The sequence below is a fragment of the Trichoderma aggressivum genome (genome assembly GCF_033847375.1).
Source record: "Trichoderma aggressivum f. europaeum strain CBS 100526 chromosome Unknown scaffold_002, whole genome shotgun sequence".
In the NCBI taxonomy this organism is placed as follows: Eukaryota; Fungi; Ascomycota; class Sordariomycetes; order Hypocreales; family Hypocreaceae; genus Trichoderma; species Trichoderma aggressivum.
Genome location: NW_026946368.1, coordinates 1156483 through 1173805, shown reverse-complemented (window position 1 = coordinate 1173805; position 17323 = coordinate 1156483). Strand labels below are relative to the sequence as shown.

General features: G+C 52.1%; 6 protein-coding genes across 6 annotated transcripts; 2 read left to right on the top strand and 4 right to left on the bottom strand.

The window, feature by feature from the left end:
- Nucleotides 1–776: 776 nt before the first annotated feature.
- On the bottom strand, nucleotides 777–1493 carry Triagg1_722 (uncharacterized protein; the record flags this gene model as incomplete). The annotated part of the gene is made up of 3 exons (XM_062894330.1): nucleotides 777–923; nucleotides 1122–1266; nucleotides 1390–1493. 3 exons carry the CDS (start codon nucleotides 1491–1493, stop codon nucleotides 777–779), a joined length of 396 nt encoding a protein of 131 aa, XP_062759946.1.
- Nucleotides 1494–2535: 1042 nt separating this feature from the next.
- On the bottom strand, nucleotides 2536–3578 carry Triagg1_721 (uncharacterized protein; the record flags this gene model as incomplete). Its single annotated transcript, XM_062894319.1, has 2 exons — nucleotides 2536–3203; nucleotides 3281–3578. The coding sequence occupies 2 exons, from the start codon at nucleotides 3576–3578 to the stop codon at nucleotides 2536–2538; spliced, it is 966 nt and encodes a 321-aa protein (XP_062759945.1).
- Nucleotides 3579–6057: 2479 nt separating this feature from the next.
- On the top strand, nucleotides 6058–7952 carry Triagg1_720 (uncharacterized protein; the record flags this gene model as incomplete). Its single annotated transcript, XM_062894308.1, has 3 exons — nucleotides 6058–6264; nucleotides 6640–7566; nucleotides 7647–7952. 3 exons carry the CDS (start codon nucleotides 6058–6060, stop codon nucleotides 7950–7952), a joined length of 1440 nt encoding a protein of 479 aa, XP_062759944.1.
- Nucleotides 7953–8686: 734 nt separating this feature from the next.
- Triagg1_719 (uncharacterized protein) lies at nucleotides 8687–13457 on the bottom strand (the record flags this gene model as incomplete). The annotated part of the gene is made up of 6 exons (XM_062894297.1): nucleotides 8687–9198; nucleotides 9276–10521; nucleotides 10581–10754; nucleotides 10813–11129; nucleotides 11182–13249; nucleotides 13287–13457. 6 exons carry the CDS (start codon nucleotides 13455–13457, stop codon nucleotides 8687–8689), a joined length of 4488 nt encoding a protein of 1495 aa, XP_062759943.1.
- Nucleotides 13458–13863: 406 nt separating this feature from the next.
- Nucleotides 13864–15645, top strand: Triagg1_718 (uncharacterized protein; the record flags this gene model as incomplete). Its single annotated transcript, XM_062894286.1, has 1 exon — nucleotides 13864–15645. The coding sequence occupies one exon, from the start codon at nucleotides 13864–13866 to the stop codon at nucleotides 15643–15645; it is 1782 nt and encodes a 593-aa protein (XP_062759942.1).
- Nucleotides 15646–15947: 302 nt separating this feature from the next.
- Triagg1_717 (uncharacterized protein) lies at nucleotides 15948–17078 on the bottom strand (the record flags this gene model as incomplete). Its single annotated transcript, XM_062894275.1, has 1 exon — nucleotides 15948–17078. One exon carries the CDS (start codon nucleotides 17076–17078, stop codon nucleotides 15948–15950), a length of 1131 nt encoding a protein of 376 aa, XP_062759941.1.
- Between the last annotated feature and the right edge of the window lie 245 nt (nucleotides 17079–17323).

Sequence of the window (17323 nt, the reverse complement as noted above, 5' to 3'; positions counted from 1 at the left end):
ACGTGTTTTCATGGCGTGACATGGCATGGTAAAGCTTCATCCATGATGAGGTTCAGACCATCGTTGCCAAAGTAGACACGTAGTCAAAATGAAAGCGAGCAAAGGGTGTTTGCAGGATCCGCGCTGCTTGGTTGCTGAGCTCTCGCTGAACAGTTCAGTCATGATCATCAACAACGACGCATATTCATTGATAGGTAGGATATATCTAACATTACCACTCTGGCATGCGCATCTCTCTTTCAAGAGACAGACCGCCAAGCAAGGCAATCGTTTCCCACCGCGTTTCCCCAGAATCAGCCGCAGTCAGACCAAAATGCTACCAGTATATATGAGTTCCTAGACCAGTCTTCAATTCTGCGCCAACTACCTCTACACAAGGCTAACCAATCGCTAATGCGTCCTTCCTGCAGCACCAGTCATCCTCCAAAGTGTCAACCCATCTGGCCACCAGCTTACATTCGACTCCAGATACCTTCAAGTGATTGCAGAGTTCTTGCCACAAGATGTGGAAATCATCGAGACACGCGCGCGCCAAATCACAGGGTTAATGCTCACAATTTTGACATACGCATCCACATGTCGCTTGTCCAAACTCTGAACCAAGGCTTGCGTGGGGGCTCTCGGGTTGCCGTACACAAACCATTCAAGGCAGAACGAGGGCATGTGCGTCAGAGTCGCCAGGGAGCGCCCACCTGCCTCGTAGGCTTATTAACCCAACATTATTGCAGTATGCAGACCGTAAAAATCGTAATGGGACGTTGAACAAAGAGACTCTTTCATGTAGCAGGAGTCGGCGCGGAAAAGCCGTAGCTATCGTACACAACTGAGCAAAGGAGATGTTCGTTCGACGAGCTCACTGAGGAGGTTGGTAGTTGAGGGGTCGTCTTTCCACCGGTTAGACAATGCTGCGGCTCCCGAGTGGCCTGCGCACGATTAAACAATGGTAAACTCACTTGAAAAGAAGAATATGCGGCTCCGGCTCATGGACCTCGTAGTGCTCCCAGCCGAGACTCTATATGCGGAGAAGAAACTGGTGTCAGCGCGTCGCATTCTTCTTTGCTCCCTTACCCCTTCGCCCGCGGGGAATCCAGGATGAAGAGAGAAAAAAAGCTGCCCCTCACCTGTGTCATTCCCATGGCCCTCCACTCGTCCTCCCAGAGAAGCTTCAGTGTGCCCTTGGCAGAATCGTGGTACTCCTTTGGAATCGCCTTGAGCATCATCTTTGGTAGCTGGACATGGCGGTACTCGAATTCGCTGTCGTTATATCTGTTGACAATTTGACGCCTTAGCTTCCGGTGGCATATATTCGCAAATGCGCCCTTTGATGTCCATTTTCCTCCTCTCCCACAGCTGAAGTCGATAACCACCACTTCCACCACTAGGACTCACCTCTCAGAGTACCGAATAGCATCCACAAACTCTTCAAGTCGGGCTCGTTCCGAGTCTGTTAGGGGACGCGGAGTCTTGTTTCGCCGGCTCATGTCGATATCCATTTTGATAGGTAGTTTTTAGAGTTTTTTCTCTGGCTTCTCTAGCATAAACCGTCCACCGCGAAGCGCGACCTTGTTTGTTGACAGGTCGTAAAAGTTAAGCGGGCTCCTTTCGAAGAGAGACCACCCAAGGTTTGTCCAATTGTCGATTAATTCGTCTCGAGATGATGAAATAAATCGGCTTCGGTCTCGTTTTGCGGTCGAAGTCGAGGGGAACGATGTACAGCGTATCGATCAGAGCGGGCAAGAATCCTTAGCAGATCGAAAGAACGGCGGAGTCGCGTGGCGCGTGAGTCACGAGCGGCAGGCTGCAAAGGAAGGCGCAACAAGGATGAATGGGCAAGACTGAATCACGGCCGAACAGATGGAGAATGCGCACGAGACTTGGGCTGGTGGGTTGCGGGAGGAAGAACGGGGGATGAAATAAACAAAATCTAGCGCTTGCGATGGTTCTCGAATCGTGGAAGCCCAAAAAACCGACCCCTGTTGCCCTGGTCCGTGGCCCGCTAATCTTGGGGTGCCCGCGGCTCCGTTGGCGGTCCTCGTACAGGGGTGTTGGCATATCTGACCGCTGTGGTTGCTTCTACATTATCATTGCTCTCCTTTTTGACAAGATGCTGCGATGCGTGTTGAGATTAGCTGATACGCTTTGTGCTACTAAGAAGATGTATGCTAATTCATCGCTGCATTAGCGGCAGTTGAAGATGGACTGTCTTCAAGTTCTCACAATGTTGTACAGCAAGTACTTGCACCCCCAAGCTCCATTAGCGCCCAAGCGTCAACGTGGTACCGAGGCCATCCGGATTGACTGCTAACAACTGCTGTATAATGAGATTTCCAATACGCTCAACATTTGATGCTCATGATTCTTCCTACTGGTCTATCAGAGAATGCTTTTCTTCAAGCGCAAGATGCGTAAATTGTTCAAAGACCATTCTATATACTCCGAGTGACCCCAACGCCGAGTGATTTCAATACCAACTTTGTCATGTTCGACATCTGTCTATGTCAACAAGCTTACCAACGAAACAGGCTCTTGAGGACTTTAGAGTCCAAAGAACGATTTTGATAGGCCCTTTGAAGCAGTTGAAGCCGCTCCCGTAGACAGCGGCAGGTGGCTTACGACATTGCCTATCTTTACCTTGACCCCAGGCACCGAAACCTTCCACGACTTGATGGACTGGAAATCTTCGTCTCCAAACGCGTCTAGAGCTTTATTGGAATCTTCATCCACGGGGAGATCGAGTGCCCATCCAATGGATATGTGGAATGCTTCATCCGCAGAGTCCGTCTCCTTGGTCTGGTACAGAATGGGCTGGTTGAACGACTGGACCATGTCATTGCAAGCACTCAACAGCCGCATAAGCTCTGGATTGGACAGAGCTCCAGTGCTATCCGAAGTTTGCGAGCTCGCTACTTGGAGAATAAGAAACGTGCGATTGGAATCTGGAGACTGATACCACCTTAATCTTTTGGGGCTAACGGAGAACCGGGGCACGGCGCTGGCGTGCAGGGCTGATGAGATCTTGTCGAGGAACACGTCCTTGTTAGAGGTGCTGAGGGAAATGGGCCTTGACAGGCTGATGTGGAGAGGCAAAGGCGCCCCCAAGTCACTCGTCAGAAAGCTGTGCAGCTTGGCTCGATTGCCAACGTGCTCATTGACCTTGCATACCAATTGAACCAGCTTCTCATGCTGGTCAGCCAGTGGATGCCCTACACGCGCAGAGAGAGTTAGCTGTTCTGGTCGCGTGTATACGAGCTCAGCCTGGGCTTCATCGATTGAAACTCACACTCAATGTACAGATGGCTGGGCCAGTTGCCCACGACGTGAGGAATCAGTCTCTTGCGGCCCTGATGCAGCGCGGGATCATCGACGACGCTGTGGCGGACGGTGGACGCATACAGGTCGTGGAATGCCGAGGGCAAGGGTGGCAGCCCAGATTCGGAGCTGGACGGAGCGCTCGGGGCGTTGGGCTGTGGCCCGGAGCCCGGCGAGTGCTTACGCCGCTTGGCCGGCGGTGCCGATGGCGCTTCATCGTTTTCACTGTCGGAATGCGATGACGATGATGAGTAGTCGACAAGAGCCATCGGTCAAAGGCGCTGATGGTTAAAAAAAAAAAGTTGGTGATGCCGTCACCGAAAAATATCCAAGTTGATGTATGTACCTATTTCTGCCTGGCAGGCACATGTACAGGTACAGGTAAGCAGCGAGTGTTGTTGCGTGTATTTGGTGCTTCTGAAAGTCGTGGAAAGCAGTACGGAGTACCTGTACCGGACTCTTCCAGAATCACCCCTTGCATGTTGTGTTGTGCCCTTACTAAGCCGCGCTGCATGTGCTCTCGGTATCACCTTATCTTACTTTATCCAGCGTATCGGTACCAATCAATGCTTTTCTGCTGGGTCCTTAGGACCCTTAAGCAGCCGAAAATAGCGACTGTGAGGCTGACCCTGACGCAGATGAAACGCAATCGTATCCAAGCCTCGTGTTGAAAGGAATTAGGAAATCAATTAATATGTCATTTCTGTGTAAGGCGGTCTATCGAATGCCCAGGACCGGGATGAAAAGCTGAACGAAGCTGCGGAGCGCTAACAATTGCGCCTGGGCGCTGACAAGAGACGTGGCGCAAGCATGGCCCCCTGTGGAAGTATGTGATCAGCCCCCGAAGTCCACATCGTTTTTTTTTTTCCATTTGATGTCTTTCTTTCGCTGCTGCGTGTCTATAAGCAGAGTTTAATCGCCCTATTTTCTACACCAGATTAAGTGGGAATGGGGGTCCTCTTTGAGGGTCCCCTGGCTTCTAGCCCGGTATGTTGGAAAAGTAAGTGCTTTTTATGGTTTAGAAGAAGGAAGAAGGAAAAGAAACTCGAGATAAGGAAGTCGGACAGTGCGAGACCATGTTTTTTGGTTGTTTGGGTACCGGTGCCGTATTGAGACAACGAACCGACAAGGGATATGAAAGCAGTAAAGGCCGAGCGCACATCCAGTCAGACCTAGCAGTTGCTCATCAGCGAGCTTTGGGTATTATATTTAGCATACATGCAGAGCTGTGTGATAATTATAACACTTTTTCTCCAATGGCTCTCCTGTGAGGCTCATGTACCTTATTTGTCTAATCTGATGCAGGATCAGAACGGGTAGATCTATTACCGGTCAGGCGCCGGCGAGTTAGTTCTCGTAGCGTCTCTCGACAGTGTACGGTATTGCAACACTCGTGTCCCGCCCAGCCAACAAGCCAAGCCAGCTTCCCGCGAATGGAGGCGTCTAGCTCGCCAGCGTCTCCGAATCAAGCCAGTTACACCATTATGATCCGGCATTGTGCGCTGTAACTGACTGTAGCGATTCCACATGACAGCTCAGCGGCCGAGACAAGAGGGCCAAGAAAGAATGGCCAGATGCTCCGTCAGCCTCAGCCAGCCCAAGATCCAAAGGGTCCAGACTGAAGCAGGGCTAGTCTCGTGATGGCGCCTGTCTGCAAAATCCGGACACGAGGGACTCATCCAGTAAAGTACTAGGTTAGTAGCACCAGTAGTCAAATAGTGTGCGAGAATGGGTGACGACTACTGCAGGTCGGTCACCCTCGAGTCCCTCGACTTACATGGCCGCAGCTCAAGGACCTCGCCACTTTTTCCCGACTGGGGCCGCCCGTACATACATACTCCGTACCTCGAATAGGTATTGCACAGTGACTTTGGGGGGGCTTGGTTGGCTACATGCCCAATAATCCCGATGACAAACTATGTTTATGTTGGTGAGCCAAAAAGCTTCTTGGCCTCGTGGTGGGAACGGGATCCAGGTTTAAAGTCTCCCGCTTCCCCTCTCCTCTCTGTCCCTCGTGTAATCCCGGACAAACCGTGTTTCTTTGGCACATACATTTTGCAGTGTCGCTGCATTTTGTAGCTACAGAGATTTATTTCTTGGTGTTGCCGCATCCTTCGCCGTCGGGACTCGTCGCGATTGAATTGGATACAGAGGCACCTAGTACTTGTTCAAACGGGCTTTTCTTGACTTTTCTCGAGAACCACCTTCAAAAACCCAAACCGACTTGACTTTAGCGAGAGGATATTTTATACATGGACATAAACTATAAGGCCCCATCACCTCTAGCAACCGGGATTTACCTTTGAGAGAGCATTCGTCCTCCATAGTTTGGCTCCGACTTAAATACCGGCCTACGCCCTCCGGTTTTTCAATCCAATCCTTCTCGTTGCCCTCTTCGATACTCGCTTCTCAACCGTTCAAACACTTGCTTGCTCTATACGAGTCCAACTTCTATCTTCTGCGCCTCTTCTCTCTCTCTCTCTCTCTCTCTCTCTCTCTCTCTCTCTCTCTTCACAAAGTGCAGATTCCAAAGATCAGCATCATCGCCTTCCGAACATCCGCATTGAGCAGAGACCTTGAAACACCTGCAGAGTCACCAGCTGCGATATTTTATACTACAAAGTATTCAGCACAACACAAATCCGCCAAAATGTACGACAGCGACGGCATAGATAAAGACTGGGTAAGTATGCGCTTCGGTTGCAATCTCTCTATTCAATTCATCCCCCTCTATTGTACACATCCATCATGGTCATCACCATCTTCTCCGTCTTCTTCTTCTTCTTCATCCGCGCTCCCGGTGGGTTTTCGTCGTCACCTGCAGGCGACCCCATGCCGATCGCAAGGGTGCTGGAGCGAACCCTGAAAATGCAGGGATTCAGGATTCCCACATGGCCACCACATGTTGCGCTGCGTTGCGTCTCCTTGCGTCACCAATTCGGCTTCAGCGGATCGGTGGGAAGAGCTCAAGTGGGCCGGCAGATCGCACGATGCGCCGTTTGGATTTTCCTGCTGCGATGCCGAGTTTGGTTTGATTGCGACCGTCCGCTTCAATGGTGTCATTGGCTCTTGTTCTTGGCCAAACCTGTCTGGTTCCGTACATCATCAGGCCAAGCCGTTCTGCGTTTATCGTTTATTCCCTTGTACCACCGTCTCGGACCAACTTCGTCAGCCATTTCGTCATTCCCCACTTTCCACCTCGTTCATATTCATATATACTTTCTTCATGTCCTCTTCTTATCTTTCATTTCTGCTTCTCTTCCATTACATGAACACTTTTTGAATTCATTCAACTCGAAATTGAACCCAACTAACACCGCTCGAATCTAGGCTCGCAAGTACATCTTGGACCCTCTCACTGCTCCTGAACCCAGCGAAGAGACTGGCCTTGGATCTTCTCACTACAACCCGCACCGCATCTCTCTGCAGGCTCTACCGTCTCACACCCGCCAGCGACCGGCAAGCCCAGCTTCAAGCTCAAGCTCAAGCCTAGATCTTCCCGGTAGATTCGCAGCCTCATATCCTACACCTCCTTGTACAGGCAACCCCGAGCACAAATTCAGCCAAAGAAAACGGCTGCCGCCTCCACCCTCTGCGAATCCCACGGCTCAATACAGCGTCAGCAGCCATTGCCGTCTAATGATGCGGACTCCCAACGCTGCCAGCCCGGAAGGTCATTACCATCCGACAAATCCGTTTGCTTCTGGACAGCAGTCCGGGAAGCATGCCTCTATGAACCCGCATGGCCGCAGCAACTCGGAATTGGCCAACTATGGCCAGCCCGGAGCTCACAAACAGGCCCACCGCCGTCATCGCACTCAGTCTCTTGGCGAGCGCTTCCCCGGAGACATGTCGCATCGTCCCTTGGATATTATTATCAACGACACCCGCGCTGCTGACCGGCAACGCCGTCACCGGCCTCGCGTTTCTGAAACCGACATCATTGATGCTCTCGATACAATCGGCGGCATGTATCACCACGGCGGGCCATACGATGCCACCCTCCGGAGCCGAAACCTTGACCCCAGAACCTCGCCGGTTGCTGCGGTGCAGGAGTCCAACATGGCGGCCTTGCGGGCTACACCTCGGGAATACGTCATGGACAGCCTCCGGCATCACGTTCCCCTCCAGGGTACTTCAACCATCCCCTCAGGAGATTATGACTATCGCGGGTCTCGGATGAGCTATGAAGAAGGCGCTGATCTCATGAGGGAACCGGATGCTCCTGGTGGTCCCTACAAGCGCTGGGCTGACACTGTAACGTCACCTTCACCAACACCCTCCTCTTCCTCCACGTCGATCCGCGGACATCTTCGGAGATGCTTACTCAATTACAGAAATATCATCCGGACGACCTCAAAGGAAAAGGAGAGCCCTCTTACTCCCTTGAGCGAGCGCTAAAGGAGAAGAAGCGTGCCAAGGACGGAGAGCCCGATGAGATTGAGATGCAGACCGGCTTACGCCATCACAATCATCATTCTAAATCCAGGCATCAGCGCAGCATGACTGTTGCGCTGCGTGGGAGCTCTTCGGCCACTGGCAATGCCTACAACAACTCCGAACTTGAGCGTCGAAACTCGACTGGCAAGAAACTGAGTGACAGTCTGAAACGGCGATGGGGCAGCATTCGCGGTAGGAAGTGATGCTGTTCTGTACAACAAAAACTTGCGGACTGGATCTGAGTATATGATCCATTATCTTTCCTATTGTTTTATTTTTCCTTTGTGTGGTGGATGAATTTCTCTCTTCATCAATTTGTTTTGGTGTTCCGGCTCTGGGACGGCGTCTTTTTATGAACGGACTTCTTCTTGATCGATGGCTTCAATCTCTCAATGGTTGGCCTTCCTTCTCGTGGGCGTTCTGTTTCATGGTTTGCTTTATTTCTTAGGAATGGGCCATATGTGCAAATGATGGGATATGATGGGAATTAGACCAAGGTGGCAATCTTCTGCTACGATTTTTATATCTCCTACGGCAAGACAGCAAGGAGATGGCGTCGCAGGTTTTTCTTTTTTTTTGGTGGGACGGGCTATAGAACTGGATGGACAAATATGATGGGATTCTGTTTGTGTGATATCGGCAGATTGTGCAAATATCCGGAATGGATTCCCTCACTTGTGGCAGTTACTGCGGGATCCCCTTCTATGTCTTCTTTTTAGATTGGTCGCTAAAATTGATTGTTATTGTACGATGCTGTTACTACGCACTGAATAAGTTGAGCTTGTGACACTATATTCCCCATGTGAAGCATTGTGACATGCATGCTAGCTACTGTACCTGTCCTACTATACTATATTCATCGAGCCAGAATCCCTCTACGCCCGTCTAACCTCTTCACGCATCAACCATGTAGATATACATAACGAAATTATTCCTCTTAAATATACGCAAGTCCACTCCATCCCAACACTGCTTCTAGATCCTCCCTCATCTCCATGATGCCGTCATATCCACCCCTGGTGGCAACCTCGGCTCTCTTGGCGGCGCCGAGCTCATTCCACCGAGCCAAGATGGCGCCGTCTACGATTGCGCGGCCAGACGCGGCAGTTTCGACACCGACTATGCGAGACATGCCGCCTCCGCCTTCGGGCGTGCGGTGTGCTCTGGCGTGGAGGCCGCCGTGGGGCACGAGGGCTGGTAGGAGCTGGTTTGTGACGGATAGGAGCCGCCGGTAGGCGGATTCGGGGAGGGGCGTTAGAGAAGCCAGGGAGCCTGAGGGAGATGCGAGGAGGAGCAGGTGCGGTTGCGAAGACGACGAGTCTGGCGATGTAGTTGAGGAATGAGATGCGGGGAGGGTGCGTGGTAAGAGGAGTGTGGAGGTTGGAGGGTTAGGGGTCACGCTGAATGTAGTTCGGTGAAGTAACAGGTGGCCCTGGAGAGATTTGGGATCTAAAAGAAAGAAATGTTAGTCTTGTCAAATCCAACGATATTCATCCGCGATATGGACAGGGGCAAAAAAGACTTACGCTCTGGATTGAACTCGAGAACATGGATATCCCCATCCGCATCCACAGCAACCATTGACAAATCTTCTCCGTCTGGGAGAAAGTCTGCCACCAGCAGGGGCAGCGACCCGCTACTCTTGCCGAGCACCTTGAACGTGTATGGCTCCTCCGTATAGCCGGCGAACCACAGACCCTTGAAGGCGTCCGCAATCAGGCAGAGCCCGGTGCCTGGCAATTCCCGCGCCGTGGATACGTGGCAGCTCATATCTAGAAAGGCCACGGGAAGCAGCGAGCCATCCTCCTTCAGACCGCGCACCATACACTTCTGGCCTTGCGCCACCAGCATAAGTCCCTGAGTGCCAATCTCGGACAAGGCCGTCACGCCGCCACGGGGAATCTCCTCTTTGGCTAGAAGCTTAAGTCTCTTGTTCGTTTCTGGCTTCCCGGGCTCTGGGATGACGGTAACGATGTCGTACACTTGCACGCGGCCTCTAGTGGGCAGATCTTCGCCTCTCGTCAAGGCAGTGCCTACTGCTAGCAGCATTCTCCGCTCTTTGGTCTCTTCAGACACTTCGAGATGCAGCGTCTTCATACATTCAATCGACTCTCCAGGCTCCATGTCAATCGAGTGAATAACGGTCCATGTGATGGGGTTGATTAGTTTAAGAGCCCCCCTGGCCATCGAAGGCAAGAAAGAGAGCGACTCCCGGGCCCACTCCTTATGATAGTCATCATCCTTCGGCAACTCAAAATTCTCGGTGATGGTGCAGCCCGCGATGTACATCTCGGTGGGGTGGTGGTACGCAACATGGCGAACGTCGTGGCCCAATGGAACCTTCTTAACCGAGACACCCAGTTCTGTAAAGTTGGTGTTGCTCGGGAGCTGCGTCACTCTAGCCACGCCTTCAGAGTCTGCGTAAATGAACCCCCTATCGCAACCTTCAGTGTGGAAAGTGCTCATGCCCCGAACCCCAAGGCCTTGCAGACTAACCACTCTAGGGATACTTTTGCTGTTCTTGATGATGAAGGCCGGTGATGGGCCAGGGAGGAAGACGGCGCTATAGCCACCCACATTCGCGCAGGTTCTCAGAGGCACGTAGCGCGGCGGTTGCGCCGTGTCATCCGATGGGTCTTCGACGGCACTCTTGGCCAAACTAGAATTTGCCGATTTTTTAAAAAAGAGCGTGTCTGATAAGGTGTGAGCGGCTGAAGTGGTAGGTAGGCGAATTGGCTCATATATGGTAAGATCATCAGTGGAATGCCGTAACTAGAGAGTCTTGTTGTTAGCAGATTATCGACGGAAGATTGGGGAATCATGAATCGTACTATCAAGTAAGGTGAGGAGTGGACCGAGTCTCCAAGATCTGCCACGACAATCTCTGTGAGACTTTCTCGGGTGGCTCCTCTTCTGGCCACAAATCCAGCTGAAAGATGGGGAGGTATTGATGAAAGTCCCTCGGCCACATAAGCAGCCTTTGAAAGATCCGGTAGTGCGTATATCTGTCATGGTTAGCCCGCTGAAATGCGAATCACGGCTTTGTTAGACGGGATAACTCACATGCAAGGCCCCTGTTGAATTGAGCAAGAACATCATGACTTCCTCGTTTGGCTTCCTGGTTGCGCCGTCGAGACCTGACTGAAAGACGCCCTTGGTGTCTTTATATAGACATCCAGCTACCCATTTTGTTGATATAAGGCCACTGTCTGTCTTTTCCACCTCTTCAATCTCATTGTTGCCATCAATTTGTGCGAGGAACGCGCTGCCGTCGTCGCGGATAATGAGCAAATACGGGTCGACGATACTTGCACTGACAGCCCGCGGCTCGGCACCTGTCTCTTCGTCCAGCATGGGCAAAATCTGGATCAACCCCAGATCTAGAAAGACACTTAGTATTCGCATGGTCATAACCGGTAACAAGAAACTTACCTCCGTTGTAACACCGCACCTCCGACTTCAGCACTTGAATAACTACCATCTGCTTTCCCATTGTGCCAGCTTCCACCGTAAACCCAGCAGCAGGCTCAAACTCTGTCTCCTTCAAGGTCTCAAAGCCCGCTGCGGTCAGGGCATACACATCAGACGTTTCGTATCCATCAAGGTCGACCTTGGCAACAATCATGAATTTGTCGTGTTGTATCGGTGTGTCGTAGTCGCCAGCCACCCCAGCATTCGCACCCAACGACTTGGGGACTGGCTTCTTGACACACATTGTCCAGAACCCTCTGGCTTCTGGAAACTCAAACCGGCCGATAACTCTGGGCTGGATCTCGCGGTTGATGATGGCAAGGGAGCCTGCTCCTCCACGCCCGACAGCACAGGCAAGTTGCAGATCAGCTGAGACACCTCTGTTCAAGGCAGCCTCCTCACCGTCTGGTAAAAAGGCCGCCTGTCCGCATGTGATATCTTGTATCGGTGCGATGCTAAGCAGCACATCATGGATTCGAAATGTTAAATCCCCAGACTTGGCTGGGCCTCCGTTTGTCGTTTGGGGCTTGACCGCAGCGGAATCCTCGCCGTACAGGTCATCATCCTCTTCATCATCCTCCAAGTCGAGCTCGTCCACTTCCAAAGCCAGATCTGGATCTATGAGCCGAGATTTCCTACGCTTTTCTTGTGTCTGTCTTCTCGACCACCCTAGGACGACGGAGTCGCTAGTTTCGCTGCCGATGAAGAATGCGTTTTTCCCCAGCCGGGAAATACACGCAACTCTGCTCTGGATTACATTGCCACCGCAATCTGCGCCCACCAGCCTAACACTGAGCCCCGATACTGTTCGTCCGTCAATCTTGAAGGAAATTATGCCGAGTCGGCCATCACTTAATATTAAAAGTAGCTCGCCATTTTCAACAGCAAGTAGCTCGATGGCACAGTTCTCAAGGCGCAGATTTAGGTCTGCTTGATCAGTCAGACTAAAGGACGTCGCCAGCTTGGCCATGGGATTGACAGCCACGCCATTTGGCTTTCCAGATTGATCAACATGAATCAACTCATTCTGGCCAACTAACAAGGCGCCACCGACAGGAGCAGGCAGTGCGATGACTTTGTAAAGGTCATGAGGCAGGCCGGTCACTGATAAGATGGTCGTAGAGGCTCTCTGTTGGAGGTCCAAAGTAAAGACCTTGTACGACAGATGATCTTTCGAGCCCAGGGAGGCAGCGGGCGCTTGGCTAGAGGACAAGACACCGAACGTGGGCTCGCGATACTCATGCAGAAAGGTGAGGTGCACGGGGTGAAGCAGGCTCGGGTCTAGGAGGGGCAGACGCAAGACAAATGACGGGATGTATGCTGCTTCTACAGTGCCGCTATCTCCGTTGACAGCTGCCGCTTGTTCCTTGACAGGTCGAGGTCCGTCCAGGTCCTCGTCCCAGTCCTCCATCTCCAGGTCTTCTTCGGAGCGTCTGAAGGGCAGAATGGCGAGGTTTCGGGTGCCGAATTTGAAGGCGGCACACCTACTGCCGGGATCTGCCTCGAGGTGGTTGACATATTCCCCAAACACCTCCTCCCATGGCGCTCCTTGCAGCTCTTCCTTTTCATAGTAGTGGATGGAAATCGTCTCGAGCTCGTTCTTCTTCGGGTCCCACTCTGCCAGACACATCTTGGCCGCCTTGTACGCAAGCAACAGAACCTCGCCCCCTGATGCTGTCTTGTTTGTTTTTAATCTTGCCAGTCCAATCACTGTCCCCGCAAGCGGAATCTCTGCAATGAGCACGAGCTTGGTGTTGTTCGTCCGATCGGTTCGCATAAACATAGACTCGCCGCCGAGAAAGGAGGATTCGAGGCCATCGTCGTCGTTTACTTGACGGTCAAATCGGGTGCCGACTTCTGCCGGCTGATTGGGCTGGTATTCGGGGTCGAGCTCGGCAGAGATGCTCTTGACGGTAAAGATCTGGAGCAGCGAGCCCTTGGCAACGACCAGGTTGTTGGCGGTTGCAGAAGTCAGAGGCAGACTCAGGCTGTGGGTGACGGCTGTGGGAGCCGTGAGCTCAGTGTAGACCTGCATAGCTGCAAGTGCATTGCCTCCGCCGTCTCACGAGCGCGATTGGGCGATGCGGCTGGCGATTGACAGAGACGAGGCGTCGCAAAACAATTTCCTGGAGGTGGGTATTGATGTTTTGTCCGGGGAGCTGCTGCACTTCAGGCCGGCAGTGGGCTAGCGGCCATCGATAGCGGATCAACGCGCTGCCGTGCCGGGCCACTGACATTGAGCTGTATCTGCGGGCAGTATTGGGTACCTACAACCATAGCACGAGACGGGACTCCACTCGCGTATTGGGTACGCTAGGCCTCTTAGACTGCCTCTGTACCTAAGGTACCTTAGCAGCTGCTCCTGTGGAGAGTCACCCCCAGCTCCAATCCAGGCACCGAATGTACCTGAAGCTCTAGAACAGCCCGGGAATGTAACGCTGGGTGAGACAACTGGTGATGCCCCCATTGCGTCACAATCCAGCCAAAGACAACAATCGCCACGCGTTCCCAAAGAAACAACATTGAACCGGTTACAACAACCCACCAGCACAGCTAGACAAATGCCGTACAGCAAAACTGGTCCTTTATCTACAATACACACAGTATAGCACTGCTAAGGACTAAACCCGCCTGTTGCCCGTCATGGCCGCAGGCTTCGTCCAAGCCGGTCTCATCTGGCTGGCTTACGCAGTTGTCGTTTTGCTATGTCTCGGCGCCGCGATCATCACGACCTTCACATGGCAGACTCCCATCGACCGTTCGGCCATGGTGAGCATCGTCGCCATCGTCAGTCTCACATCTCTTCTCGCGACTGTCTTGCTTCTTCCTGTCGATATCGCTCTCGTCTCGTCTACCGGATCCTCAGCTCTAGGCGTCAAGAAGGATTGGGCCACGCCAAAGCGAGTCGCAGATATTCTCTTGACTCTCAAAGTCGTGTACTATTCGCTTTACAGCTTCGATGCCCTGCTGTGCCTCTTGGTCATTCCCTTTGCGTATTTCTGGTATGAGGAATACGATGAGGTCGCCTTTGAGGAGGAGGGCCGGACATGGAAGAGCCGGTTTTGGGCCGCCTCCAAGTATACACTGTTTTTCGTTGCTCTCACCGTCGTGCTCTTCCTTCTGGGATTCTTTGTCCCTGCAGCCGGTGGCAACAAGGGCCATTGGGATCTGGACTACTACAAGTCGCTACTGTCTCAGAACCATGGCGAAAAGGCTCTTACCTTTGCCCTTGGCCTTTTGGTGACGCTCGGAACGTTCCTCTACGTCGTTTATACCAGCGCTGGGCTTGCTCTTCTGCCCATATCCTTCATCAAATCTGCTCCCCCAATCTCGGCTCCCCAGCTCTCAGCAACGACAGCTTCTCAGCTGGAACAAAACCGAGAGCGCCAGCACCAGCTTGAACTACGCAATGCCGGCCGTGAAGAGGGCATGTCTCGAAAGGATAGACGGGAACTAGATGCTCTAATCAGGGAGGAGCAAACTCTAGTCCGGCGTGAGCGCCTCGCCGCTGAGGCCCAAGGCGAGGGTAAGAGCCGAGTCTATCAGATTTGGCTCAAGCTATGTGCGCTGTTCAGACCAGTCAAGATGCTTGGCGGGATCCTGCTGCTGATATTTGCCGTCGTCATTTGGGTGTCCATGTTCATCACAGGCATCGATAAGGCAAAGCATTCCGTCTGCAAGCAAGGATGTGGATACATTCTCGGTCGAGTTCACGTTTTCCAGCCGATGAATTGGATATTCTTGCAGGCGGCGAAAGCTTTCCCCGTCGACTACGTTTTGATGACTTTGCTGGTCCTCCTTCTCTTTAGCAGTTCCATTTCCGGTATTGCCGTCGTTGGAATACGCTTCCTCTGGATTCGCATCTTCCAGATTCGCAGAGGTCGAACAGCCCCGCAAGCCCTTCTCATCGCAACGGTCATGCTGTCACTCATCACTTTGGCCATCAATTACGCGGTCGCCATGTTTGTAGCTCCTCAGTATTCATTTTACGGGACGCAAACATTTTGTACGAATGAGCCCGCATATCCCGGTGCTCAACCGGACTGCAGACACCACCCTGAGTTGGTTCGCCCTTGCTCTGATGACCTTGAGTACAAGCACGCCAAAGATGTTTGTACTCCATCTATGATGTCGACTCTCCTGAATCGTATCACCATCACATGGCCACTATTCGGCATTATTGATTTCTGGGCTCAATACTTCTTCATGGGTGTATTCTTCATTGTCTTTATTACGGCGCTGGTACGTGCCCCAAGAGTCAACGTCGCCGAAATTGATGAGTTTGCCGAGGCCGATGAAGAGGAAAGCCTGCTAGCCTCAACCAGCCGTCGCTTCGATGCGACTTGGCAAGATGTCAGGGGCCAACCGAGGGGGACAAGGAACGGGCCCCAGCTGATTCGAGGCTCGCGGCCACAAATTGGTTAATCAAGTCAAAGACAACATATTTGTCTCTCATTTTTCTTCCCCCCTTTTAAGTTGAGAAATGTTTTGGTGAATTAGTTTGGCTATTCAGATTGTTCTTTGAGGACCAAGAGGACTGGAATTCGGATTATGACATGGTTTGGGAGTTTGGAGTCAACATCGATGAGCGCACCCCCTCGACCGCTTACTTTTCATATGCTGGAGAGATGCACACACAATGCTGGGATTAGGTGGCACACATGGAAATTATGGGTTTAAGCATTTCAATTGTTTTTCTTTTCTTTTTTTTTTATTTTAGGAAAATATCAAGCTCCTAGTGCGACCTGTTGTTTATTCTTCTTCTTCGCTTTAGTGAACTGGACAGCCTTATGGCTTCTGTCGTCAAAGGCAGCCGCCGGTCCAATATGCATCTCCCTCCAGCATCGCGTACAATAAGGATCGCCGTCACATCCTATACATTGTAGCGTAGCATCATCAAGACAGACGGTGCACCAGCCGTCGATGTCGTCATCCGTGTAATCCGTCTTACTGGTAAGTCGTTTGACGGGCTTATCGCCCGCAGACGGCTTTGAACTAGGAACAGAGGGGAGTGAGAAGGTGTCTTCGGTAGAGGGAGCCTTGAGCGCGGCCATGCGAGCCGTGATATCATTCATGTTGCCCGTGGCGCTCGGGCGTTGAGGAGCAAAATTTGGGAGATCTGCGAGATTAGAAGGAAGTGAAGGGAGGGCGAGATCTGCATCTCCGGCCTCACTCTCATCTTGACCATGCTTTGCGGAGTCTGCTTCCTCGTCGGGGCTCCCAAGAGCGGCCTCGAGCTCTATTTCATCTTTGAACTGGGCGATGATGTCCTTCACTTTACTTTGCATGTGCTCGCCGTCTGAATCGTCCGAGTCACCGGCCTTGTTCTCGTCTTCATCCCTGTCTGCGTCGTCTTTCGGCACAGACAGTGATAGATTTTCCAAGAGGGCTTTGACCTGCTCATCGCTGGGCTCTCGCACGGGGTTGTCATCGAGGCTGACATCGTTGAGCAGCTCTTCGAGAGTCTGGTCATCGGTCGAGAACATGAGGTCCATATCATCGCCATCTCCCGGCCCTGATGTAGATGCAGCATCCTTCGCTTTAGCCAGATGTGATGCCGATGTTGCTGCAGTGACAGGCTTCTCCTTTCTTGGTGAGGCTGAGCCACCATCATCCCGCTCTCGCAGCGACTTTAGCCGAGCAGCGAGGGTATCTTCTCGGGTGGCTGGTTTTGATCTCTCAATCAAATCTACGTCGAACCTGCAGTTGTTTAGCTCTAAACTCTTGTTGTCTAGGGATGCAATGAGCGGGTGATTCTCGTACTTTATGGGGGCTGCTCGACCGGGCGATGCGCCGGAGCTTGAACCCCGCAGCGCCTGAAGCCGTTCCAGCAGCGAGTTGTCTATATCTTCAGGCATTGTGTGAATATAATTGATGTGAAATCACTCATTAAATCTTGTGTTTATGGAGGAATTCAGTGAGTCGCATCACACAGCTCTCAAGCCGATTATCATGTGTATTCATGTTCATGTGAGAGGATCTGGTGAAAGCATGATCAATCCGCACGGCGCGCCAAAGTCACGCGCCAAGCTGGCTTTACTTAAGCAGTCTTCGGTTTGCTCTCAGCCTCGCCCTGCTTGACATTCATTGATTCATCACCATC